This window comes from Pogona vitticeps, chromosome 2 (assembly GCF_051106095.1).
Source record: "Pogona vitticeps strain Pit_001003342236 chromosome 2, PviZW2.1, whole genome shotgun sequence".
In the NCBI taxonomy this organism is placed as follows: Eukaryota; Metazoa; Chordata; class Lepidosauria; order Squamata; family Agamidae; genus Pogona; species Pogona vitticeps.
Genome location: NC_135784.1, coordinates 276,939,814 through 276,967,640, shown reverse-complemented (window position 1 = coordinate 276,967,640; position 27,827 = coordinate 276,939,814). Strand labels below are relative to the sequence as shown.

Here is a 27,827-nt window from a genome sequence, read left to right as displayed (position 1 = left end):
AATTATATAGTCTTGATGATTGTTGGAAACTTGATATCTGGCCAGATGGAGTTCCATTCTGCTCTGTCTTGCCAATTCTTGAGGGAAGGCAATAAGCAGATGGCAGAAAGGAATTAATAATTTTGGCCTTTGTGAATAAGTATACATTTCAGAGTACACACACATGCAGAGCTTCCAGTGGATGTCAATGCTTTATAGCTAATTTTTAAAATTATGTCTCTAGTTCTCATAAATAGGGATGTGGTGGCCCTGTGGGTTAAACAGCAGAATCCTCTGTCCTGCAAGGTCAGAAGACCAGCAGTTATGAGATCGGATCCATGTGACGGAGTGAGCTCCCGTCGCTTGTCCCAGCTCCTGCCAGCCTAGCAGTTCGAAAGCATGTAAAAATGCAAATAGGTAAATAGGTACCACCACGGTGGGAAGGTAACAGCGTTCCATGTCTAGTCATGCTGGCCACGTGACCACAGAAACTGTATTTAGACAAACGCTGGCTCTATGGCTTGGAAATGGAGATGAGTACCACACCCTAGAGTCAGACACGACTGGACTAAATGTCAAGGGGGACCTTTACCTTTACCTAGATCTCATAAAATTGTCCCAAGTTGACAAGCCCAAGCAGGTCCCATTATCACCTCATAAGACACTGGAGGTGGTGAGTTTAAGGCTCTTGTAGGTCATTTTAGACACTTTTTTTGCCATGGTTTGCTACCCCTAGTTGCACCCTATGTTTGCTACCTGGGAGGACACTGTCAGCCTGACAATTCCTGAACCAGACTATTTACTGCAAGAATGGAAAGGGGAGAAAGTTAACTCTTGGTAATGTTAAGGCAGAATGGTAATCTTTTGGATACAACTTGAATTTGGAGAGTAATGGAAGAATGAGTCAGTCAAAGCTTGTATGTCTGTGAAGTGATAACGTTAGAGAAGGTTGTCAAGGTTCCTCCTGATCAGGGAGGCCTGCACTAACTACTCAGTCAGACTACCCTGATAGTCCTGGTATGAGTGAAGTCCTGGCGAACCAAATATGCATGGGGAATCTTTCTGCCTGGCAACTGTATGAGTCAGTCTAACTAATCAGTGCTTTTAGGGAATTACCAAAAACCCACAAGTTTAAGTGCTTTGACTCTCATACCAACACTATAGGGTAGGAATACAAATATACCTATTAGCACATAGGCTTTTGTTACATGGTCAATGTAAGTTCTGGTTTTAAGTACCACCAACCCTCTTAATCCAAAAGCATTCATCAATGTGAAAAAATATATTTTATTAAAAATGGTGGGGATTTTTTTTTAAAGAGCAGCACTTCCAAAAATGTGACTACAGTCACAGAAGCAGACCAAGGCTGTGGAGCAAATAAGCAATCAATATGTTGAGGCAAGAGTAATTGCAGAATAGGCCCACAAGAAAGCAAGCTAACCTGTTCTAATACTTACATCTTAGCATAACTTTAAATAGTATCAGAGCATAAACACACTATATATCTTGCAACAGGTGGCAAATGAGCATAGCATTCTCCCATGACATAATTAGGCCAAGTAAAGTAATTTCTATCCCCATTTTTATGCCCAAAGTTCCAGCTTCCTCCAGAAGATTTGCCAGTCAGGTGTTGAGTTTCCTGAACTTTCATGAAGAAGAGAGTAACTTCTTTCTCCTCCACTCATTCACCTGGAACTATTTTCCTAATTAGCCTAGTATTAAAAAGTAAGCTCAATTCCACCTTTCTTTTCTCACACTAATCAGCTGCAGGTGTTACTGCCTTCTAATTACCAGAAGGCAGTGGCATTGCCCCCCACCTTTTCTCAGTCAGCTTGTCCCAGGCACTGACTACAAAGTCTGTTTTTTCCAGAAGAGCAAAAGTCCATGATCCCCCCCATTTTTTCAACCTCTTGACGTGGGTCAAGAAAAATTGCTAACACTTTTAGTAGGTATATCTGATAATATAAGTTGTGGAGACTTGGGCCATCCAAACTGTAATTTTAGAGATGATATAGAATGGTTCTGAAAAATGTTGAAAGATTTACCTAGTTTTCTTTTAAATATTGCCATCGGTACACCGAAAGTATAAATTTGGCAAGGCATGCTAATCAGAGCTGCTGTTATGATTGCAGGAAGCATATGTAGTGCCTTTCTTACCCAGAGCTACCAGCTTCCAGTCCTGGACACTATGTTTGTGAGGAAGAAACATCGAGGGAAGGATTTTGGGTTACTGATGTTGGAAGATTTTGTGGACTCTTTCACAGAAGATGCGCTAGGCCTGAGGTTTCCACTTACATCTTTCATGCATTCTGGTAAGCCCTTCTGTTGATCTGGCAGCAGCATTGTGTGATCCTCCAGATACGGTTGTGCTACAATTTCCATTATAACTGATTTGTAAATCTTGGTTGGCATAAGATATTAGGGACAGCACCCTACTTCACCCTGCGTGTAGGGTATTGTCATTCTTGTGCCCTTTCTTAGCTTGGGTGGGAGGGTGAGTCTACACTGGATGTAATCATTGGGATGAGAAGGAGTTAAAGTGCAAAAAATACAGAAAGTGATCACAATTTTAACAGTGACCATCAATAAACATGCATCCTGGCTTTGTTGAGAGAATGGATGTTTGTGTTGCAATGAAACACCTTCATTCCTTCCTATTCTTGATACTTTTATTCGTCTTAGCCTTGATTGTATCCTTATGTACATTTAAATACAAACCCAGGGAATTTAGATAAGAGCTGTAGTCTGCCTTAAGCAGCTAGATTCTTGGACTCTAGGATGCTTCCAGAAGTTGAAAGGCATACTGCAGCTCGCCAGTCTTGTCCTCCTTATTTGACTCCACCCCACCCCAAATGAAACATCTGAGGGTTACAAATTGAAGATGTTGTGTTTGGGGGCAAGTGGTCTGCTCGGCCCTCAAACACAAAACCTCTAATTCAGCCTCATTACACACAGTAATGTATGGAAAGGATTGTCAGTGTTATGGAAGAGAACTCCAATAGAAAGAACTGTTCTCTCCCTCTCTGTGAATTAACTATTTATGCTTTGTAGTTATGTTTTTGGGGCATAAGAGTTCTATACAAATTTTGAACCACACAACGGCTCAGCACACCTAACGCCACCCAGCATTGTTGAAAGGAGAAGTGTACTTCAAACAATGATGCCACTGTTTATACAGGCAAAAATGATAGATATTATAGATGTAGGCTTATTGAGACTTGTTAAGTGCTCTTCATAAAATTGTGCTATCTGAGGAAGTAGACAGTAAAAAATAAGAAAAGGAAAAAGCTCCAAATTAGAGAGCAGTGAGTGTGTTAGTGATGCAGTTACTTCTCTGTGACATTCTCTTGAAAATAGTTTTTCAAATAAAGTACCTCCTTGCTTGGGAAGGCAGATTGAAAAGGAATCTTGCAAAAACTGTGTGTTATGTGTATGCTGAATCTGTTGTGCTTTATGCTTTCTTCCAGCTTGTCAGAAGTACTTTGAAAGGTACCCAGGGGATCATGACCTTCTATGGGAAGTTGAAGGAATAGGCCACTGGCACCAGCGAACACCTATAGCTAGTGTATTGCAAAGAGAAAGTTCAAAATACAAAGGTATGATGGTTTTGGGGCAAAAACGTTTTGGGCTCAAGCATCTGCTCTCAGAGATACAGTATCTGTATTGTTGCTAATGTATTGTAGAAATTTTAAATATGTATTATCATTTTCTCTTTTTGGATCTTGCTGAAAACAGAAGGATTGGAAAAAGAAAGTCATGGCTCTCAAAATGAGGATGGCTTTTTGCAGACTGCCATGGACCGTGGCACAACTAATGAACAGACGACAGAGCCCATTGAAACACGGCTAAGTGTAGGTACACAACTTGTTTTCTTTGTACCACTATGGAACTACGTGTTTTGAAAGAAACAAAGGTTATTTGCCATATGTTTTTCTTGAACCAGAAAGAGTCCAGTGGCGCCTTAGCATCTAACAAGTTTTATTTTGCATAAGCTATCATAGATGGCAGCACCTGAAAAGCAACAATTGCATTTGAAGAGGAAAAATCCATGAATGCTTATGACAAATATAACATGTTATTCCTTAAGGTGCCACTAGACTCTGTTTTGCTGTAATGGACAAATGCAATTACCCCTTACAAGTTGTTTCCTTTTAAAAAAAATAAAATTAAACGACAGCATTTTCACTGAAATAGAAAAATTAGGAACAGCTTTAACCCTGTTTTTTCCTCCTTTCTTCAGTGACATTTTTCTGTAATCTTCTAAAATAAGCTTGGGAGAGATACATGGAATGCTGCCAGTGCTGAGTGGTGGCAGATGTTGCACCTGCAAACATGCCCTACATGCTGTAGGTCCAGTCTGTGACACCCAGAGATGCTGTTTAGGGAAGCAAGTGCTCCCCTGATTGTAAGGCCTGAGTCTACCATGACTTACGCAGAACTTGCTCCATATTGGAGATGGAGTTGTTTGGTTAGGTGGCAGAATAGGAGAATAGTTTCACTACCTCACAATGTACATTCGCTACGTGAATGAAGGAAACGACAAAAACTGGCATGTAGTATTAGCAAAAAATATCACTCCAGCCTTCTGTGCCCTCCCTTCTCTCAAATTTGCTCTTGTTCCAGCACCTTTTTTTCACACACCCCACTTCTCTTGGGTGATGTTGGAGTAATGTTGCTACAGTTTGACTTCCCTGACTATTTTAGATGGGGGAGGCAAACTAGAAGTGACCAGAAATCATTTCTAGTTTTGGAGGGGGGGAAAAAAACAGAATTTGTACTGATATCTTTGAGAGGGTGCAAGGACCCCTTTTTAGGGCGAAACAAACACACAAGAGGAGAGGGACAGAGGACTTGTCTAAGTGAAGCCGCCACAGTTAGTTTGTTGCAGTGGTACCCAAACTTGGAGCTCTATATATTTTTGATGACAGTTCCTGGAAGATCTGACTGGCACAGCCAGTGGTTAGATTTTCTGGGGGCTGTGGTGCAAGAACATTTGGGTTCCTGAGTTTGGGGAACCTTTGATCTACTTCAGAATGGTGTTCCATAGATAACAACTGAAGAGCGAGCGAGAGAGCATCCATTGGATATATACTCTGTTCCTATTGACATCCACAGAATTTCACACAGTGTGTGAATAACAGAACCATTTAATGTCACCAAAATCTGGATGAAATGTAAAGGATTAACAGTTCATAACTGAAAACAGTGAACCAATAATATATTAAAAAACAAACAAACAAAACAAAAACCAGAGGTTTGTCTTTGCATGTTAAATCTTGTTGACTCTCTCTTCTAGGTTGATGCTCATAACAACAAAGATGGCTCAGATGTATGTGAAGGGACTTCAGAAGGTAAAAAATTATAAAATAAAATAAAAAATCCAGGGTGCACATTATACAGTAAATGAGAGATTAAATCTTACAATTCATTTTCATCTGCTGATAACACAGTGGGGAATATGTTGTTGTCTGGATGTAGACAGCTAAACAGACACCCTTGTGCATGACCACTGGCCATTTGGGCTAGAACTGATAGAGGCTGCAGCCTAATATCTGAAGTTCTCTTTGCTATCCTACAACTTTTCTGTGCTTCACTTTTAATCACATTTCTGTGCAGAAATGATTCGGTACCAAACTCAGATTATTTATAACAGCTGAAATATGTTTGTGTTAAAGGAGCACTTTTGAACTTATTTCACTGTGCTTTTGGAAGATGTAGTAAAAAAAGGAAGAAAGAAACCCAAAATGGCAGAAATTTTGTTTCATACGGCATGCCATGTTCTGATAATTTTTCAGAAATAAAACATGAGTTTAGCATTATAAAATGTTTTGTTAAATGTGTCCTGACAGATCCTCTGTTTTAGGTCCATCTGTTTGTTTCTATTTCCTGGCACCTTTTACTCTGGCACCTAGCAAAAGATATTTTATACAAAAACTTAGGCTTCTTCGTAGTGGTTTGGCCTGCCAGTCTGTCCCTATCCATAAGGGTCTCACTCCTTTTCCAACACCTCTTTATCTTTGTGCAAGTGGAGAGGAAACACAAGAGCCATTGATCTGTCATTTCTGAAGTGAATCAGTCCATTTGCTCTTCCCTTTCTTTCCCAACTTATATTCCATTCTTGATAGTGGAAGGGGACAGGGAAGTTGGTTGGGGACTGTGCAGTCTGCTTGAGGAACTGATTGAATCTGTTGCTTCTCTCCTGCTTCTCTCACATGAAGAATGTGAGGAAGGAGTGAAAAGGTCTCTATGATTAACATTTCTCTGGCCTGATCCAGAAGGAAGCTGGCTGTTGATGTGGGATTCCAACTTTAGAATTGCTTGTGCAATTGGTATCTCCTTTGATGAGCCATCTCTACACTGCTCTCTTGGAAGCATCCCCACTGAATTCAGTAGGACTTTTTTTTAAGTAGATGTGCATAGGATTGCTCTATATACTGTGTTTCACACATCAGGGATAGCCATGTGATCCTTTATGAAATTTTAGTGATTTTTAGATCACTGAAAAAAAAAATCAAACATTAGATGCAAGCTTTTGTGAATAAATTTGATCTCAAGCTGACAGTAGAAAAATTATGAAAGTCCCAAGATGGTGGTGGCAGAGATCTCTGCCATGACCATCTTGGGACTTTTCATTCATATCTTTTCTTTACTCTAAACCTGAGGAAGTGAATTTTATTCACAAAAGCGTGTGTTTAGTGTTTGAGTTTTATCAGTCTAAATAAAGTTGTCATCTCTTCTACTTTTGGATTGTGTTTCACACAGTAAGTATATAGGGGCTGAAAGCATGCCTAGTCTAAGGAACACAGAATACTTTGACATCATGGTGTGTGTGTGTGTGTAAAAGTGTGTATAAGGTCCATCTGCTTGTTTTATATGTATATAATAGCTGTGCACTCCTGTCTCATTCTTTGCAAAGCAGGTATTAAGAACTATCCTCTCTCTATCTATCTCATTCTTTGCAAAGCAGGTATTGATACCTGCTTTGCAAAGAATGACAGTTTTAGACACACATTTGACCATCGTGGAGTGCACAGCTCTTTGTGGCATTTCCCACTAAACTTAAAAAGGCATGTTCGAAATGTTGATGTCACTGAAGCTGGGGGTGTCTGTACCAAAATAGTGTGAACAATTATATGAAGTACAGCTGAAAACATACTTCACATTTCTGAGAACTGACATCAGAATTTTAGATGTTGTTTCAAAGCCATAAAAATATTTCTGATTTTGAGACACCTCAAGCCCTGTGATATTTATCGGAATACCAAGCTAAAGCTGTCTTTCTTCCTCACCTCTAGAACTTAATGCTGTACCACTTTGTACTCGTTCACGAAGCAATCATCTGAAACATCCAAAGTTTGGGAAAAGAATGCAAGAATCAGATGTTTCTGAAGGTGAAGATACAAGCACTTCTCAAGCACCAGAGAACAGGTACATTGTGTATTCAGCAGTATCAGAAATGTCTTGTCTCTCAAGACGCATCCATTTGTACAGAGCAATAGGATGTGCATTTGCATGCCTGTAGATTACATGTGCCAAAATAATTTTGATTACGTTAAAATAAAAAAAAAAACACTAAAACATTGTACATGAAATGTAATAAAACAAGGCAAAAACAAATCCAAGTATTCTGGCATTCCACTTAATTGCATTCAAAAAACAAAAGCATTCTATGCTTGGTTTGACTTTTCTTCCTAAATTTTGATGCACATTTATTAGTTGTCCTTGTTCCCATCTTAAAGACTGGAGATACAAGCCTGTGGCATTGCTAGTGTATCAATTTATTCAGTGGTTTAAAACAGTAATAAGACTAACTAAAATGTATTTGAAAATGGGATTATTGTTCATATAGTACTCTTATTAATTTCATATCTGACAACAGAAATGTGCAAATCAATGTTATATAGCTTTTGCTTAACATTTTGCAATTGTGGTCCCTTTCTCCAAGAAAGTTTAAAAACCTGATCCTAATAATTGACTTATTAGCGTTCTTGATGTGGTCAGTAAGTTTTGTGTGAAACGCTTTTTGGATAAGTTGGGAGGTTGGGTGGACTCAGAAAATATTGATTAAGTGGACTTCTGATGTGTCAAATCAGTAGTTGACCATTACTTCCTTTGGAAGCATTTAGTAAAAAAATTGAAGCTCCCACTACCGTATTTTTTGCTCCATAAGATGCACTTTTTCTCCCCCAAAATGTGGGTGAGGGGGAAGTCTATGCGTCTTACGGAGCGAAGGCAGCAATTTCGTCCCCGCTGGCCCCGTGGGGGGGGAGCATCGCAAGGGTCCAGGTGAGCCTTCCAGGACCCTTGCAACGCTTCCACCACCACCCACAGAGCCAGCGCAGGCAAAATCGCCAGCTTCCAGGTGGGGGGAGCGTCGCAAGGGTCCGGGAAGGCTCACTCAGACCCTTGCGACGCTCCCTCCACCCCCGCACAGGGCCAGCGCTGGCGAAATCGCCACCTTCTGGGAGTCTTCTGAAGCTTCCCAAGCCTGAAAAGACTTCCAGAAGCTGCCGATTTCACCCCTCCTGGCACTGTGGGGGGTGGGGGGTGGGGGGAGCGTCGTAAGGGTCCGAGTGAGCCTTCCAGGACCCTTGCTACACTCCCCCCACCCCTGCATGGGGGCCAGTGCGGGCGAAATCACCAGCTTCTGGGACTCTCTTGAGGCTTGGGAAGCTTCAGAAGAGTCCCAGAAGCTGGCAGTTTCACCCCGTCTGACCCCCAGGGGAGCAGGGTGAGTCTCTAAAGGGTCCTGGAACACACCCTAGGACCCTTTGGAGGCTCACCCTGCCCCCCCCGGCTGGGCCGGGGGGGAATCGCCAGTTTCTGGGACACTTCTGAAGCTTCCCAAGCCTCAAGAGTCCCTGAAGGTGGTGATTTCACCCCCTCTGACACCTGGGGGGGCAGGGTGAGTATCTAAAGGGTCCTAGGTTGTGTTCCAGGACCCTTTAGAACAGGCTTGTCCAACCTGCGGCCCAAGGGCTGCATGCGGCCCAGGTCAGCTTGTAATGCGGCCCAGAGCAATTTTTTATTTCTAAAGAAATTCCAAAGTTTCAAGTTACACTGCTGCCGCTTGTGGCCAGAATGTGGCTGGGGCACGTCACAGCAGTAGAGGGGGAGAGAGGGAAGGAAGGAAGGAGTGGGAGGGGAGGGGACAGGGGGGCTGCGTGACTGCATTGTGCCGTCCCCGTCAATAGGTGGACCCCCTCCCGGCCCAATAAAGCTGCCGGAGTCGAAGCTGGCAGCCTCTGCTGTCTGAGATCGCAGCTGCCGGTAAGCGCGCTTGGAGCAGGGCTGCGGAGGACGGCTAGGGCTACTCCCCCATGCGGCCCAAGCCAAATGTATGTGCGGCCCAAACCAAATTTTTATCTTCTAATGTGGCCAAGGGAAGGTGAAAAGTTGGACATCCCTGCTTTAGAGACTCATTCTGCCCTCCAGGGGGTTAGAGGGGGCAAATTTGCCACCTTCTGGGACTCTTTTGAGGCTTGGGAAGCTTCAGAAGAGTCCCAGAAGCTGGCGATTTTGCCCCCTCTGACCCCTGGGGGGGCAGGGTGAGCCTCCAAAGGGTCCTAGGGTGTGTTCCATAAGATGGACCTCTCCATAAGGCTCACCAATTTTTAGGAGAAAAAAACATTATTTTTTCCTGTTTTCTTCTCCTAAAAATTTGATGCGTCTTATGGAGAGGTGCGTCCTATGGAGCGAAAAATACGATACATTATTCCTCTACATGGGCCTTGCAGATTTTCAAACACCACTTGAATTTGAAACAGAAACAGAGAGAGCAATAAAATTCTGTAAAATCTTATGTGATGCAAAGGGTGCTGGACAAAATGCATAACTGTATTAATATCTACTCTCTAAGCAAGTTTGCCTTAAATATTAGTTTGACATTTAAGTTTGGTTTTGGTAGCTAATTGTTATCTTGGTAGATAAAACCCAGTGGTTAGATCACTTAAAATTTATTTTAAAGCAAGAACATCATTGTTTTTCCATTACCCATAATTCAAATATGACACCATTGTGTGCATTCTAGTATTACATACCTTTGGAAAAGCATTTTATATTTATTTGCTGTTGTTATCCTTCATAGACCAGAATCTGTTACACATGTGCCTGAAAGGTCAGAAGAGTTGATGGTGATGGATAACGTGGGAGAAAATGTGGCTGAAAAAGAGCAGGAGGTGTTGACAGAAAATCAGAAACAACCAGCCCAAGAAATACCACAATTATGTCCTCCATGTGAGAAACAAGATGATAAGGAAGTATGTTTGACCTTTTATTAAGAACTACTTAGATGATAATGGGCAAAATTCTGTCGGCATGAATGTACACCAATGTAACCTGGATCAGGTACCTGAAATATTTCATTAAAAGTAATTTAAAGCTGCTTCTTTTCCCATTTCAGTTCCTGAGGCTCCCTAAGTCTCCCTTTTGTGCTAGGGAAGAATTTGGGAACCTCCAGATGCAGTAGGGGATAGGAAGGTTTCTGTTTTTTTAATTAAACAGTCCCAGTGTCTTATCTGGGTTGTACCTGTGTAAATTTAGCCAGCAGGATTTTGCCCAATGACTACTATAACTTCCTCCTCTCTCTAAATGGTCCTTGTAAAATCAATAAAAAGGTCCTTGTAAATTAAAATCCAAAATTTGGAAAAGTTACTTTAAGGGTATAACTTTCAGGTTCCCTCGGCAGGCATGGTTACTTTCCAAGTTCTGTGAAAACAACACAAGATATACAATGGAAGGATATGCATTGAAAGTTTGTGGGAAAGACCAGGAATGTGTCATTAGTTTATTTTGCTTTGGGGGGACTCTAACTCAGAATTCTACAAGAATTCCCTGGGCAGAATTCTGGGAGGTCCTACCACCTAGACACAAACCTACATTTCACCCACCTGGAACAGGCTGTATCTTCCAGGCTGTTTTGGACCTATGTCCTATAAAAAAATAACAACAAGCTGCTCCAGTGCTTCTTGGGAGGCCTGGGTCTTTGTGGGAGATGTCGTTCTTTGGAGGCTACCTAAAGGGCAGCAAGACTATACCTCCCACATACATATAGGTTTCTCAGGAAGCTCTGGAGCAGTTTTGTGCAGGAAGTAGGCTCAAGATAGTTTAGAAGATAGGGCTGTTCACAGTGAGTGAAATGGAGGTGTTTGTCTGTGGTAAGGAATTCCTAGAATTCTGACTGGAGAATTCTGGGAATTAGATCCATATTTTTTTTAAAAAATCACACCTTATGAGAGATCCGAGTACCAAGGCCAGAACAAAATGGTGCATTTCTACCTAGCTTGGTGAAAGATGATCTTGCTTTGTTGATGTTCTTCCAGTTGCATAGCTGTCGGTAGTGCTTATTCTTTAGACTTATGAATGGGTTGGAGTGTTCCTTCCTCTTGCTTTAGGAATACCAGAGCAGGAGCTGGTTGAGGAAGCTACATTTTCTTTCTGGCAGGGAGGAACGAATCGCATTCTCCACTGTTGCCTCTTCTGTGGCTGATGGTTGAGTAAGTTAGGTTTCCCCTCCTCCTTTGATGATGACACTGAGAGGATTAGGGTGCCCTTTCCTGTTGGGCCCTGAATCCTCTGCTGGCAAGAGTGAGAGCAACTTGGTCAAGGGTTCTACCATGTTGTCCCGAAAAGAAGACAGGGTCTTATATTAATTTTTGCTCCAAAAAACGCATTGTGGCTCATTTTCAGAGGATGTTTTATTTTTTTCATGTGCAGTGGTGACTCGACTTATGAACTTAATTGGTTCCGGAACTCGGGTCATAATTTGAAATGTTTGTTAGTTGAAGCACCATTTCCCATAGGAATGCATTGAAATGCAATTAATCCGTTCCGGCCGCAGAAAAAATCACCAAAAAACAACAACAAACGTTTCAGCCGAAGAAGACAAAAAACCACACGCAAAAAAATCACTGCAAGACCCATCGGAAACATGATTAATCTCTTCCAGCCGGGGGGGGGGGGGGGAGAAAAGCAAGTGAAGCATGCAGGACCCATCGGAAATCCAAAGAAAGGAAAGCAAAAAGCAAGCAGAATGTGTAAGACCTATTGGAAATGCAAAGAAAGCAAAGCAAAAAGCAAGTAGAGTGTGCAAGACCCATTGGAAATGCAAAGAAAGCGAAGCAAAAGGCAAGCAGATCGTGCAAGACCCATCGGAAATGGGGGAAAAACCCAAAAGCAACCAAACCCTGCAACAGGGGGAAAAAACCCCAAAAGCAAACAAACCCCCAAGACCCATCGGAAATGGGGGGGGGAATCCAAAAAACAAGTGAACCCCCAAGACCCATCGGAAATGTAAAAAATACCCAGAAAGAAAAAAAAACCAAGACCCATCACAGCACAGAAACATAACCCCCCAGCCCAACACCACGTTGCAAAACCCACCCAGAACAGTTTTTAAAAAGCAGAAAGCAGCACCTTACCTTACCAGGCAGTCCAAAGCCGCCTCCAATCGCACTCTAACCATTGGGGTGAAAGAGCTACAGAGAAGCAGCCTCTTCGTCTACCAACAGTTAGCAATTTGAATTCCCCGCCTTTTTCCCCCTGGCTTTTTCTGTTTGTAACTGGAAGCTCCATCCGCAAGTCGAAGCGAAGTTTTGCAGCTGGAGCTGGTCGTAACTTGAAATGGTCGTTAGTAGAGATGTTCGTAAGTCGAGGCACCACTGTGCAACAATCTGCATTTATTCAAATACAGTCATGTCATCTTTTTCTGGTTGCTGCACAATGCTGCACAATGGTGGAGGGTGGGGTTCCACATAACTGGGACTTCTTTTGGGGGTAGGGCTTGTATTACAAGCATCCTGAAAAATCATATTAGAGCTTATTTTCAGGGGAACAGGATTCTGGCACGCCATTTCTTCTCTGCATGACAAGGGATTAAGCAATAGGTTTGCCTTGCCATCTCCTTTCTGGCTTTGAATAAAGAACAACATCTAAATTGGGGAAATGAGTTAGGAAGCCAATTCATGCGTTGTTTTACACCATGGGGAGGGTTGAATGTGTTCCTTAGGTTTCTTTGCTCTCTTTTCATATTTGTCAGAAAAACGGTTGTCAGAATGGCACTTTTGCCCAGGAAGCGAAAGTATTTTGTTGCTTGTTTTCTGTACTGTTTGTATTTTGAGGCTCCTGTCACTAAGTAGAACCCTTTTTTGACATGTGTATCAGTGGATGTACACCATTTTAATACCTGTGTCTCATTTTAGGAAACAGATGTAGAGCCACTCAATGGAGAGCTAATGGAAGATGCCATCAAGGTGTCAATAGTGACTGAAGGGCAAACGGCAAGTGAAATTATGGATGGCGATTCAAAATTGCAGTCGGAAAGTTCAGAGGAAGCGACTTTAACTCTGCTTGTTCCATTAATCCTTGACTCTTCAGTAAAATCCACGGAGGATAGTGATGACAATATATCAGATAAGGTAAGAGAACTGCAGAAGAGTGGTGTATGACTTCTCTTCAGCTGTTGTGGCATAACCACATGTTACTATTGATTCAATGTATTAGAATCTCATTTCCAAATGGTGCTGGAGAAAATGCGTAACCATATTAATATCTAGTATCTCATCATTGGCAGATACGGCCTTTAGAACAAAATCTTTATTGGTATTTCAGTTTTTAGTTACTTATAATGCGTTTAAAAACTATCCTGGCCCTGCCCTTCTTGGATGGAGTTTGGAGAGGCTACGGAGCCATAGAATAGCAGTGGCAACTGGTGGCTTGTGCAGTGATGGCTCAACAGCCAGCAATGGATGGAGCTGGGATGACAAGCAAAGCTGGGGGCACAGTAGGCGTTTATGCACGTGCACAGGTGGGCAAACAGATAGCAGTTTCCTCTCATCCTTTCCTGTTCTTTCTTTCTCTTACCCATGTGCACACAGAGGCATTTGGATAGTCCTTCAGTTGAGGTGCAGTAAAATATGTATTTCCCTAATTAGAAATATTTGCGTTTGCTGATGCTTCCCCACCCCTCATCTCGCTTTTCATCCTCACTTAGAGTGTGAGCCTGTGAGTTTAACAGAAGGGAAAAACAGTTGAAGCCCTGGTAAGAAGGGCAAGCAAGAGTGGGATGGCTGAGCACAGCTTGAGACCGAGGTGGTCCATTACCCTTGCCGTAATGCTCCAGCTTCCAATATTACTGAAGCCTGACTAATTTTTGCTTGGCTCAGTTTCAGAGGACTGTCTTTAGCATTTGAATATTCTAAGACAGGATGTACCTCCGCTTTAGATTTCTGTCATATATCATTCAGTCATTTGAAACTTCAACTTCTGCCAGTATAATCAATTGGTGGGAGTGGTGAAAGTTAAAACTTAAAAACGTTTGGAGATCACCAAGTTGCCTGCCCCTGTTGTAGGATTTATAAGATAAGAGAGGACCTTTCAGGCTGAAAGCTTTGTCTTCACATGACCAACAAGCATTCATCTCCCCCTTGCAGGTTGAGAATGATACTGAAGCAACACCAGAGGAGGAGCAACAGGCACTGCAAAAGAAAAGAGCGCTCGTTCCAAATGCAGATCCTGCAGTGGCAGCAGAAAAGGAAGAACCTTCCAATAATGGCCTTTCAAACTCTGTTGCAACCGAGGCTCCAGAAGATGCCAGTTCTGAAAATGTGTCTCCCAACACGACTTCCTCCTTGGAAGAGCAAAGTGAAGAGGGAGGATCTGACTTCCCAGAGGCCCCTGTTGTTTTGGGTCAGAGTTTAGTGATGGTTGAACTGGAGGACATCTCATACCAGCAACACTCAGAGGGGCAAAAGAACCAAATGGATGAGCAGTCTGAGGAGTCAGCTGAGCCGGCATCTGAGAGAGCAGCAGATAGCAGTTCAGAGGAAGCAGAAATAGAGGTGCCTGTAGTAGACAGGCGGACCTTGCGAAGAAAAGCCAAAGGATACAAAGGACCCCCCAAGAAAAAAGGAAAGCTTGCCTGAAAAGAGAGGCGTTTCCCTCCTTTTGGAACCATTGCTTGTTCTCCTTTAAAAACAAACCATCCCCTAAGCTATTAAATTATATGGAACAGTAGTTCACACATGTATTCAGACACTAGTTTCACCACCCTATTTTCCCTTCACTCGGTTTCATTTATTGTGTAAGTCATTATCCAGGAAAACATACATCAGATATGAAAATAGAAGACCCATTAAAAAAGACCATTCATTGATTACATTTTTAAAAAGGAAGAACCTGCTTTAGCAGAGTATGTTTAGACAGTGTAATTTTGCATCAGCCACACTGAGAATGTAGGGAGGCCAAATAGACATAATCTTGCATTGGAATAACTGTTGTAGTATCGCATGTGTCTCTTGATTTGCAAGTATAGTAACTGTTCTGCAAGTGAATCAAGTACGTCTGACACATTTCATGTGTCATATGTTTCTCTGGATCCTAGGGAATAATAATCTTGAGACATGGGTCGGCAATCTGGTACTCTCTAGGAGTTTTTTACTACAGCTTCTATCAGGTCCAGCCACTTTGGGGGTGGGTGGGTTATGAATGTGGTCGTTCAAAATATTAAAAGAGGACCCCTGGTTACTTACTCCTGCCTTGAGACAGGTAGGCAAACCCACTCCGAAAGGTATGCCTTCGTAACTTCACAGACCTATCTGGATGGCGTAATTGTAATTATTTTTGACTCCCATGTCATTATTTTGTAGTAAATTTAAATAATATTTTGTAATACCAGAAGTAGAGAACAGCTGACATTCTTTGTGCTTAGCTGGGAAGATCTTCCTCTGTTTTTTCATTAGTGCTTCATAGATACCATGTCAGTGTTCATTAAATCAAGTATTATATGCTCTGGTTTGTGGATCAGCTGAGCTGAAATTCTTGGTTTATATGGAGTTCTCTGATTATTTCACCTGTGAGTAAAGCAGATTTGTTTCTTTTCATGAGTAAAGAACTGAACATAATTAAGAATTACAGTAATATAGACATAGATAAGATCTTCACATTTGTATGGTTACATCTTTTTATAAGTAGCAGCAATTGGTCAGGTTAAAAAATAATGGCCCAGCCCAGTGGCACTGCAGGGCCTATGTGAGGGAATATTCTTCTCACTTGCGCAACTCCCTGCAGCGCTCATTCCCACCCAAAACTAGCACTGGAAGAATTCCTGTCCTTTTTGAAGTAGTTTTTCTGGATGTACAGGGAGCTTTTGTGGGGAAAGGAGATTACCTCCTGTCCCTCAGTTCCACTGAGGTAAGTACTTCTGTCAGTAGATTTCCTCTATTGGGTTAGACCATTGTTTTGCATTTAAAGCTGTATCTCTTTTAGTATGTATTCTTTTAAAAGTTCACTTGAATATCGTTAAAGTATTTAATTTTAATCTGCTAAGAATTGGTCTGTTTTTGCTTTCTGGTTATACAAAATTTATGGATATTTTCTATTAGCTCATTTTGACTGCTTTTTAAAAAAACTCTTCTTGAAAAAAGTGCTGTTGTTTTTTAAAGCATGCCCTAAGAAGTTTTGGATTTGAAGTGTATAGACTTGCTGAGTTAAGCCTGGATTTTTAGGATGCTGTGCTTTTTTCTACCAATGTACATTTTGTATATTGCGGATTAGGAGTAGAGGTGCAGAGCTCTTGATTCATAAGAAAATATATTCATATGAATGTTCAGCATTGCTAACACTAGTTAAACACATACTGTGATGAAACACATAAAATACAGTTACTGCTTGTGTCTTGTACTAAGAGTTATTTTTCTTTGTTGTAAATAGGGCACCTTGACAATATAACATTAGCCTGCAGTTTTTGCTTTCTCATTATGACTGGAATTTTCCAAGGTGAGTTGGGTTAGATTACGAAGACTTGATGTACAGTCTTTTAAACAAATATAGGATGTGAATGTTAGGTGTATTGGGCTAAACTTTAATAAAGTATCCATTTCACGGGTCTCTACAATTCTGGCATTGTAAACCGGAACCAGGTTTTGTAAGATGACTTGAAGTTGGTGTTTCTATGATGGTTTTTAAATTGGTGGTAATTCAATATGTTAAAGTGTTCTTTAAATCAGTGTGTTTCTTCCCACATCATACATCTTAACTTGTTGCATTTAAGGCTACAAAACTTCAGTAGTAGAGCCCATTATTTATTCGATTCACCTGTAGTGATATCTAATCCCAAACATTTGTTTCTTCTGTGAGAAATTAGGTTCTCAATACTTAGGGGGTTGTACTGTTACAGAGTCTTAAGGGCGTCTAATCTTAAATGGCCGTGGCTCCTAGAGTGCTGCTTTTGCTTGCTTTGAAGATGAACAGGCAAATTGTTTTCCTTGCAAACATGTCTCTTGTTTGCAAAAACTTTGTGTGAGATTGTTCTGAATTCTTTGCTTTTATAAGGGAGTAATCTCATAGCAAAGCCTGGAAGAATTACAGAGTATTGATTTAAGTTATGAAGAGCCAAGTAGGAGTAATATGTGGTTTATATTTACACATCCTGAATAGACTTAAGCTATTTGTATTCCTGCCCCATAGGATACGAATGGCAGCACCATAGGTGCCACAGAGGCCCATTCCCTTCCCCCAGAACTGGCTGGTCTGCTCACTGTTTGCAGCAAGGAGCTCGGTTCTGTCGTTGTCGTCATACCAATCATGGAAGGATCCCAGCCAGCTCTTCCCTGCCTCTCCGTGTAGCCAACCACTGTGGCACGGAGGTGGGATTGTGCGAGGAAGAGCTGGCTGGGCTCCTTCCGCGATTGGTGCAAAGACAAGGACAATGGAGCCAAGCTGTGAATGGTAAGTGGACTGGCTAGTTCTGAGGGGAGGGAATGGACCTCCGTGGCACATGTGGTACTGCTATTTGTATTTGGATCCCCAGAGATATGAATACAAATAGCCCACGTCTCATCCTGAGCAAGATTAATTTGGATGATCTCACTCCAAATGAGATATTTGCTTACACCCCAACAAAATATTTGTTTCTCTAGTTCCTTATAATATTACTTAAATGCATATAATTACTGAGTGAGAAATTTCAAACTACTGAGCTGTATTAAAAGAGCGATACTAAAATACTACTAAAAACAAGACCATAAAACTGAACAAAATGTGACTGAAAGGCTGTGCAAATTTGTATAACAACAGGAGAGGGTTATTTTAGCATTCAACTCTGATCTGTTAGAAAGCCTGCTATACCAGCTGAAAGAATGTGCAGACCAATTCTTGAATATGTTTTGTAGAAAATTGGACTAAAATATACATCACGTAGGGCATCACATATAATTTGAAAGCAGTATTGATTTAAAAACAGTATCTGCATCTTCAGTTGCAGGGTAGGACCTAAAAAGTTTGTAAACTTTGCTTTTAGCTATGGAATTCTGGAGCTCGCTCTTTCTTTGACTTTCCTAATGTCAAACTGTGTGTTACATTGCAAAGTCACTCTGAACTATTTTCAAAAGGTTTGGTTTCATGCAGAATTACTTGAATGAATCTAGTGCATGGCATATATAGGACCTCATAGTACATTTAATAAAATGTTTTGCTGGCATTTAGCTCAAGAAGCTTTTGCTGTCTTTTTTTGTTTTTCTTTATGCTTACTACTGCAGGGTTCTTGGGACCGTAGCTTTAAGATCTTATTATTCATCCATAGGAATCATGTAGTTTGCCTTTCAGGTCTTAACCCTTCTTTCAGTACCATAGGAGGGCTGTCTTCAGTTTGAGGGAACTGTCACAAATAAGTCAGCAGATGTTCAACTTGTACAGTGAATAATCCTCTAAATATCGTAATGTCTTACTCTGTTGGTTTGTCAGTTTGTCCTTTTTTGTATGTGTACTGCTTCTGGTGTGCTTCAACAGTAATTAAAATTGCTTTGTAATTTTCAGACTAGTCTTCTCTTTCAGATAGTTTAACATAACTTTGATTCCTCTTCTCATAGCTGAATCTCCTGCATTGTTTCTTCTAATTCAAGGTAGCTGAAAACATAAGAGTAGTCATCCCAGGAGGCCAATGGATTCTGCTGTTCACTGTACACTTAATTAGTTATTGGAAAAGTTGCTTTTTTGGACTACATTTTCTCCCAACCACTATGGCCAGTGGTTGTCTTTGCTGGAGGATAGTGGGAGGCACAGATCAACATGTTACCAAGTTCAGGGCTGAACACTGGTTTTGCTTAATTGTAGGAGATGATTTTATGTATATTGGTACCTCGCAAGACAAATGCCTCAAACAACAAAAAACTCACAAGACGAAAGCGTCTTGCGAGTTTTTTGATGCCCCACAAGATGAAGATATTCTCGTCTTACGAGGTATGTTTTCCCATAGGAATGCATTGAAATGTAATTAATGCATTCCTATGGGAATTTTTTTTTTTTTTAAAGTCACCAGATAGGGAGCTGGGGAAGCACCATCGGAGGACTGCCGGGTGTCCCCTGCAACCACGATCGCCGCTGTCAGAGGTCCCCCGGCAGTCCTCTGATGGTGCTGGGCAAGCCTTCCCCAGCACCATTTTTAATTTCCCGCCCTTTTCCCCTGCCTTTTTCTGTTCAGAGGTTTGCTGAGCACCATCGGAGGCAAGCCTCCAAACGGAAAAAGGCAGGGGAAAAGGGCGGGAAGTTCAAAAATGGTGCTGGGGAAGTCTTCAGAGGCTTGCCCAGCTCCATCGGAGGGCTGCCAGGGGACCTCTGAAAGCGGAGAACGCGGTTGTGGGGGACCTCTGCCAGTCCTCCTATGGTGCAGGAGAAGCTTTCGGAGGCTTGCCCAGCACCATTGGAGGACTGGCGTGGGTCCCACAACCGCTATTGCCACTTTCAGAGGTCACCCGGCAGTCCTCCGATGGAGCTGGGCAAGCTTCTGAAGACTTCCCCAACACTATTTTTGAACTTCTCCCCCTTTCCCCCTGCCTTTTTCCATTCAGAGGCTTGCCAAGCACCATTGGAGGCAAGCCTCCGAATGGAGAAAGGCAGGGGAAAAAGGCAGGAAATTCAAAAATGGTGCTGGGGAAGTCTTCAGAGGCTTGTCCAGTTCTATCGGAGGACTGCCAGGGGACCTCTGAAAGTGGCAATTGCGGTTGCACGGGACTTCCGGCAATCCTCCGATGGTGCTTCCCCAGCTCCCTACCTGGTAAGTGATTTTTTTTAAAAAAATTCCCCACAGGGATGCATTAATTCATTTCAATGCATTCTTATGGGAAAACTCACCTCGCAAGACCAAAATTTTGCAAGATGGCAGGTCTCACGGAATGAATTATTTTCGTCTTGCGAGGCACCACTGTATTTGCCCAGATTACAGTGGTGCCTCGACTTATGAACTTAATTGGTTCCGGAACGCCAATCATAACTCAAAATGGTCGTAAGTCAAAGCACCATTTCCCATTGAAATGCATTGAAATGCAATTAATCTGTTCCAGCCGAAAAAGACAAACCACACACAAAAAAATCACTGCAAGACCCAGTGGAAACGCAATTAATCCCTTCTGGCCTAAGGGGGAAAAGAAAAGCAATCAAGCGTGCATCAGAAATGCAACGAAAGCAAAGCAAAAAGCAAGGGAAGTATGCAAGACCCATCGGAAATGGGGGGGAAACCCAACAAACCCCCAAGACCCATCACAGCACAGACATATAACCCCCCCCCCACAAAAACCATGCTGCAAAACCCACCCAGAACAGTTTTTAAAAAGCAGAAAGCAGCACCTTACCTTACCAGGCAGTCCAAAGCCTCTTCCAATTGCATACTCTCTAACTGCTGGGACGAAAGAGCTACAAAGAAGCAGCCTCTTTGCCACCAACATTTAGCAATTTGAAATTTTGACCTTTTTTCCCTGCCTTTTTGTGTTTGTAACTGGAAGCTCTGGCTGCAAGTCGAAGCAAAATTTTGTGGCCGGAGCTGGTCGTAACTCAAAATGGTTGTATGTCAGGGTGATCGTAAGTCGAGGCACCATTGTACTTGTGATTGAGAACTTTGCTCTACTGATGTAAACTCAAAACTTCTAAGCTAGAATTAGACTCTAATAGATTTTGAGACTAACAAGTGTAGTTTGTTTCCATGAGTATGGTCTCGGTGGGAATAACACTGGAGTCAGCCCAGTTAATCCTGATTTGTAGGAGGACCACATATGAGTTGAATCCAGGCAAAGCTTTGAGAGAGCTTTTTTGGTTTGAACAGAGCTTTTGAGATGGTAGCTGAGCAGGGGAGGAGGGGGTCTTTACCAAGTTCCTTTTCTCTGCAGTTGCCTCAGATTACTTGCAGGCCCCTGAAAATAGCTCTGAAGTGTTTGGGGACCCTTTGTAACAAGAGAAGTGGTACCACCACCAACAAAGCACCTTCCTCAACACATTCTTGCCAGAAAGGTTGCTCTGAGTATAACTCCTTAGAAGTGCTTTGGCAAACTCGATTCTAGGCCTGAGCTTCTTGCTTCTTTTCTGCCAACACAGCTTTGTGAATAGTTGAGACAGTTTCTATTTCCTTATCTTCTTTCCTAATTAAACTGCTTCCATATAAACCAACATGCAAAAAAGGGCTGATGTAGAGTGTCGTCAAACAAAATGACTTGATTTTGTCATTGTGCCCCTGTTACAAGACACTCTTCCACTACTTTCCTGTACACTGTAACATCATTTGGGGTATGGTAGATGCAAAAAAGCATACGTGTCAAGCACCAAAGGATGTTCTGTAGTTATAAGCTCTTGAGGCCACCCATATTTATTTAACTGGGATATAAAGCCCAGTTTTTCCAGATGACTTTCTACTGTCAAACTAAAAAATGTTTGCAAGATCATTTTTAGGAAATAAGACACTGGTAAGTCTTTAACTGTAATCTTGTAACATTGTACACTTTGCAAACAGTTAAGTGTTTAATTTAGCATAAAGAGCTGTCTCATAGTCCTCGGGTTAATGTCTTCTAGTGTCAGTTTTCTACACATATTTCTATGAAAGGCCGTATCAGTAAGTAGCATATGGATGCCCTAATCCTACACTGTAGACTATGGCAGAGCTACACATTTATAGCTATCAGGTTAGGAACAGTTACCTGGACAGACACTTAGCTATGCTCTACCTCACATTACTCAGCTCTTGCATGTTTCTGTAACTCCTCCGCAACATATGAGACACTGCTCTGTCTGTCTCGCCCACATTCTGCAGTTTTTTTCTTGCTCATGACACCAGTTCGTGATGCCTGGATGCCTAGGCCATAATTCTCTGATCCCCTAAGTGCCAGGCAAAGACCTAATAAAACTGCTCTTTCTCTACATGAAAGCTGCTACCTCATCCCAGTCGGAGGTTTCTTGCCTTTTGCACACTCAGCTAATGCTTTCTCTTGGTACCTGGGAGTACTCCCCCCCCCATTCTCTTCCAAGCAAAAGTGTCCATAATGTTCCACTGGTGCTTGCAGGCAATAGCTGAAGCACCAGCTGGAAAGCTCCACATAGGACTATAGCTTTGGAACGGATACCCTGGGGCACTACTATGCCCGTTACATGGTCTCGTCCCCCCCCCCCCCAATATAGTCTGGTTTCCTGTCCTTGCACAAAAAGTTAACATTGTACCTAATTGCCTTTTGTTAGTCTGTCAGATAAGGAATATTTTCCAGTTTTCTTGTAACACTACCTGAAATAAATCCTATGACTCCAGGTGCAAGGGGTTCTACTCCTCTGCCAGTATGTACAGCTTCTCTACTTATATTATCTACACAATTCAAGGTTCTTCTTTGTATAGAGTCCTGGGTCCACACTACAGTGAAGGCAGCGTCAAGTTAAAATACTTCCAACAGGTCATCAAATACATGAAATAAGATTCAAGCAGCATTGGTCCAAGATGGTGCCCTTTATTACTGATAATGTTCAAAGAAAAGCCAGTCCTCGTTGTGCTGATTCCTTGACCCAAGTACTTTATCTACCAGCATTCTGAGGAAGTCATCATTCTTGAAGAAGCCACTGTACTCATCCATGGATACAACATGGCACTTACACAAGAAGAACTGCATTAATGCATCCATCATTTTCTGGATTGTTGGTAACTTGCGCATATTTTCCTGGGAAAGGAATCAGAACATTAGGGTCATTTATCAAAAGGGACAGACTCACGAGTTCATTGCTCACACCACCACAGCTACTACCGGACGTTTCAAGCATTATCTGCTGAAGGTCACTCTCGACTCAAAGCCAGGAGATGAGAAAGTGAGCTCAGCTCTGGGTAGATGCTGAGAAAAGGAACCCCTTTAGGCTAGTGGTCAGGGCTGAATGGGGAGTCTCCACTTCCTTCCCTGAGGGAATATGCCTCGGCTAAGAGATGCATGTTAGAAGAAGTTTGGAAGCAAGGGTTTTAAAGGGAAGGGTAAACGTAACACAAGGAATTGTTAAAGGAGGACATAACTTTGCAGCCATTTGAAATTTGGAGGGCTGTACTATTTACAGGAAAGCATGATGAAACTTCAGTATTGAGCTAAATTTGCACACTGCATCTTTGAAAGTAGAAATAACGATGCCCTAGGAATTCTGAATCTTAACCTACAGCTTCTGCTTTAGAGTGCCATTAAGCTGGTTGCAACGACTAGATAGGCGGGGTTTAAATGAAATAAATAAATAAATGAATAAATGAATGAATGAATAAATAAAATAAGCTGGCTTGATTGTGTGGTTTGCACCCAGCAGGAACAGCACCCTGAGACCAATTTTATTAGTGTTAAATGTTAACTAGTTTTCTTATTTAAAGTCCAGTCCACATAGATCTTGGAGATAAGGTAGACGTAAGATAGGTTGTAAACAATGCCACTACTACACTGATAACAAAACAAATCATAGAATGAATACAAACTTAACTCCATTTCAGAACATTCACCCACCACAATAATGTAAGCATAAAGCTGTATTTTGTGGACAATTTTTCTGGCTATGTGGAAGATCAGAACACTTAGAAGTCAAATCCACACATTACATGTAAGACAAATGCATAGCTTTGCCCAGCTGGACTCTTATACATGCTTCACATGAGCATTTAAGATTTATGGCTTGCATTTAGATACTTACCCCAGACTACTTTGCCTCCTTGCGTCACAAGACCAAGCTCACTCACGTTCACTTCAATGACTGTACCTTTCGTAATCACCCCTAAAGATGTATACAGAGGAGAAGACGGATTCTTTTTTACACCAAGGATAGGAAGGCAAAATGTGGCTTTAAGTTCAGGATGTGTTACATGAGCCTTCTTGAATCGCAAACCCTGAGGTTAAAAAAAGTGAATTAGATATTTAGTAAGAAATTATAGAAGTAAGATAATAACCATATACTTCCCTGAATCCCAAAAATATAAAATCAAAATTGGTGCTACACAAAACTCCATTTGGCATTTAATATTACATGCCAGTTTCTTAACATGCACATTGTACTATATGTTATTATAAATAATGTTTGTTAACAGAGTCCTCCCTCTGAAATGTAAACAACTAGTCAGAGAAAATATATTTTAAACTGCTACTGAAAATGCCACTTAGTTCTTGCTGAAAAATGACTTAAAACAATAAATCTACATTCTTTAACAACAACTGTGAAGGCATTTACCATTGGTCGAATGAATCGTTCGTATTTTGGAGGCTTTCTGGTAAAGCCATCCCCAACAAAACACACTTTGGTAACCATTCGTTTCCAAGCCTTCTTCTTCCTCTTTCCTGTGCGAATAACTTTAAGTACTTCTGTTTCCCCTTGGGCACGAACTTTGGGTACAGGAACCTCCCATTTCCCCTGAAAAGAAATAGTAAGAGATATTTAAGAGTGCAAAAAAGGGGAAATGGCTGTAAAATATGCAACATTACACAATTAAAAAAGGACGTTCAATGAGCAAAGTAGAAATTATCTACCATTTATTTAACAAGATAAAATAATTACTATAATTGGCCTCTTTTATCGTGAATAGATAAAAGAACCACTACCCTGCAAACTACTATTTAAAGTGATATGTTAAAGAATTTGACAAATAAGTTAGTTAATATCAGTGTCTCTTACTTACAGCTTTCTCCTTTCGTTTCTGTTTGATCATGTTGGAAAGAACTTTTGCTCGGGACTGGCCTTCTCTGTCCAAGAGGTAAGCTGGCACAGCACCTTCTGGGGTTTTGTCATCATTCTTCTGTTTGGTATTTCTCTTTTCATGCATTTTAATACTAGAAGAGTAGTTTAAATATAGATTAAAAGCAGTAGTTACCAACTTGACATCAAAGCCAATTAAAAACTGTTTTAGTGAAACATATCTTCTGTTGTCACGCTTGTTAATAAGATGGAGAAATGCTTGAACAATACTAACAGAAAAAAAATAAGGTTCGAATAGTAGCAAGTAATCTAGTGGGACCAAATTAAATCAATAATTCTTTATACCAGCTGTACAAAAGGACCCCACTCACGTCTTTTTCATTTGTATCTTCTCTGCATGGCGCTGTTTATGATAAAGTTTGGCTTTCAACCCAATCATTTTCTTGGCTTTCTTTGATCGTTCATGGGCCTCACGACCCTCCTTCTTCCTCTTCTTTTCATGGTAATCCAACCGATAGCCATATCGTTTCCGATGTAATTCTATATACTCGTTCTGAGGCTGTGAAAGGCAAAACAAATGTGTCATTGCTTATACTATTCTGATACTAACAATGACTACACTGAAGCTTTCTTCTCAGCATATACTATCATATATTAACTGCTGGACAGCTCAGTGGCTTAGGCATCTGGCAACGAAGCCAGAGGTTGGGAGTTCAGTTCTCCACTGTACCTCCTTGACGGGGCAGGACTTTATGACCCATAGGATCCCTTACCATTCCAAGATGATGATGATCACCATCAACATAAGCAATCAGTCTATGCAACAAATACTTCTGTGAAACCTATAAATCAGATTAACTGCCTAATGCACTTCATTTAAAATCTCGAATATTAAAATAATACCTTCACTTCAGAAAAGTTTAATAAAAGCCCTTTCATTCTTCCAAGTACGTTCAAATCACTTCACTATTCTAGATTAATAATTATATTCAGTCAGTAGTAGGCATCCTTTAGTCTCGAGAGACTATGGTAATGTGCTCTTAATAGAAGTCTTGGAACAGCATCTAGTGTGGCTGAGAAGGCCAATTCGAGAGTGACAATCCCTTCCACACTGAAGACAAATACAATCTGTCCCTTGTCCAGCTCCCTGATTTTGCTGGTTTCAGGACTGACTCTTTGCCTCCGCCTGCTGGACAAGTGTCTCTTCAAACTGGGAGAGACCATGATGCACTGCCTGCCTCCAGGCTGAATGCTCAGATGCCAAGGTTTCCCATCTGTTGAGGTCCATTCCTAAGGCCTTCAGATCCCACTTGCAGATATCCTTGTATGGCAGCTGTGGTCTCCCTCTGGGGCGATTTCCCTGCACTAAATCTTTACACAGGAGATCGTTTGGAATCCGACCATCAGCCATTCTCACAACATGCCCGAGCCAACGTAGACGTTGCTGTTTCAGTAATGTTTACATGCTAAAAATTCCAGCTCATTCTAGGACTACTCTATTTGGAGCTTTGTCCTGCCCGGTGATACAAAAAATGTGTCAGAGGCAACGCATATGGAAGGTATTCAGCTTCCTTTCCTGCCATGCATGAAGGATCCAGGACTCACTGAAGTACAGGAGTGTGCTCAGGACACAAGCTCTATAGACCTGGATCTTGCTATATGCCATCAGCATCTTATTGAGCCATACTCTCTTTGTGAGTCTAGAGAACATGGTAGCTGCATTGGCAATGCATTTATCCATAATAAGTATATTATTTAAAGGGTATTGCCATTTAGCTTCCTAAGTTTATGCCATGCTGCTCCTTCCACACAATGAAATATTCCAGATGGTTACGTTTACATTGAAACCTGATAGAAACCCATCATAGGTATTGGTACCAGTATCTGATCTAATCAGGATTCAATGGCCAACAACGGCTGAAACCTATTACAGAAGCCAGGTACATATACATTGACATCCCCCAGCTGTTGAGTGTAAATCAAGGCAGGCAGAGCCAATCACAAAACAAAAGGCAGAAAGAAGGCCAAAGCCACCAGTTCATTTCACTGTCAATGATTTTAACGCGTCTTTTTTACAGGCATGAGAAACTCACACAACTAGGCATTTCAGTCCCAAAGAAATTTAAAGGGGCAATGCCTAGAACAGCTAAATTAAAATTTGTTAGGACATTCCATTTTGCCATCTGTGACCTGAATCAGAACAAATAACTGAGCTTACTACAAGCCTTAACTAACTAGAAATAAGCCTTATTAACCTCAATAAAGTTTACTCCTCAGTATGTTGCAGTTATAGTTATAATGAAGGTCTGTTAGTAGGCCATGGAAGTTTTAAGGGGGTCACCTTCTACCTAGCAATTAAAGAATATATAAGGAGGTTTATTTGTTTTTTTAGAAGCTCCTCTTCCTCCATGTGGTGTCTCTCGCTAGCCCCTTAAAACCACTGCCATTCTCGTTTCAAGAAGCCCATCAACCGTAAGCGGGTCTACTCAGAGCTGGGGGCGACCAGCCTTCCTCCGTCCTCCTCCCCTCCGGCCACTTGCCATGCTGGTTCAGAAGCCGGGCGTCCCTTCGACTCCCGCCGCCGCCGCTCCGTCCCGGCCACCAACTTCGAAAGAAAGCAAAGGGAGGCTTTCCCGCCCCGAAATAGCTCCGGGTCACAACTGGTGCCGATGCCGATCGTTCCCGACGTTAGTGAAAAGAAACGGATGTTTGGCATTTCCTGACGTCTTTGTGTGTATTCTTCTCTTTTGCTGTGCCAGACCCCGCTCAGTTTTAAAGTCCGAAAAGAAGAAGAAGAGAGAAAATCTGGATTCGTGAGGAAAAACCGGAGTAATGAGGTTTGGGTTTTTTTTTATAAGCTTACATAACTTCTTCCGGAACTAATGAGCACTGAGGGGAAAATAAAG

General features: G+C 41.7%; 2 protein-coding genes across 20 annotated transcripts in view; one reads left to right on the top strand and one right to left on the bottom strand.

Moving 5' to 3' along the window:
- The window catches only part of FAM169A (family with sequence similarity 169 member A), a 57,597-nt gene extending 38,809 nt beyond the window's left edge, over positions 1 to 18,788 (top strand). For 10 of the 19 annotated variants that reach the window (XM_078384508.1, XM_020804047.3, XM_078384510.1 and 7 more), the window contains 8 exons: positions 2,112 to 2,291; positions 3,447 to 3,575; positions 3,712 to 3,830; positions 5,276 to 5,330; positions 7,275 to 7,407; positions 10,067 to 10,238; positions 13,179 to 13,394; positions 14,409 to 18,788. In XM_078384508.1, the coding sequence (XP_078240634.1) occupies positions 2,112 to 2,291; positions 3,447 to 3,575; positions 3,712 to 3,830; positions 5,276 to 5,330; positions 7,275 to 7,407; positions 10,067 to 10,238; positions 13,179 to 13,394; positions 14,409 to 14,900 (1,496 nt within the window). In that variant the 3' untranslated portion in view covers positions 14,901 to 18,788. The remainder of the gene's footprint in view (positions 1 to 2,111; positions 2,292 to 3,446; positions 3,576 to 3,711; positions 3,831 to 5,275; positions 5,331 to 7,274; positions 7,408 to 10,066; positions 10,239 to 13,178; positions 13,395 to 14,408) is intronic. The other 9 variants (XM_078384509.1, XM_078384518.1, XM_078384519.1 and 6 more) reach the window with 1 other exon arrangement.
- A 3,918-nt stretch (positions 18,789 to 22,706) lies between these two features.
- Positions 22,707 to 27,763, bottom strand: NSA2 (NSA2 ribosome biogenesis factor). Its single transcript, XM_020804033.3, has 6 exons — positions 27,462 to 27,763; positions 25,293 to 25,480; positions 24,905 to 25,055; positions 24,460 to 24,639; positions 23,929 to 24,121; positions 22,707 to 22,934 (listed from the first exon to the last, which is right to left on the bottom strand). Exons 1-6 carry the CDS (start codon positions 27,462 to 27,464, stop codon positions 22,867 to 22,869), a joined length of 783 nt encoding a protein of 260 aa, XP_020659692.1. The 5' UTR covers positions 27,465 to 27,763; the 3' UTR covers positions 22,707 to 22,866.
- Positions 27,764 to 27,827: the final 64 nt, after the last annotated feature.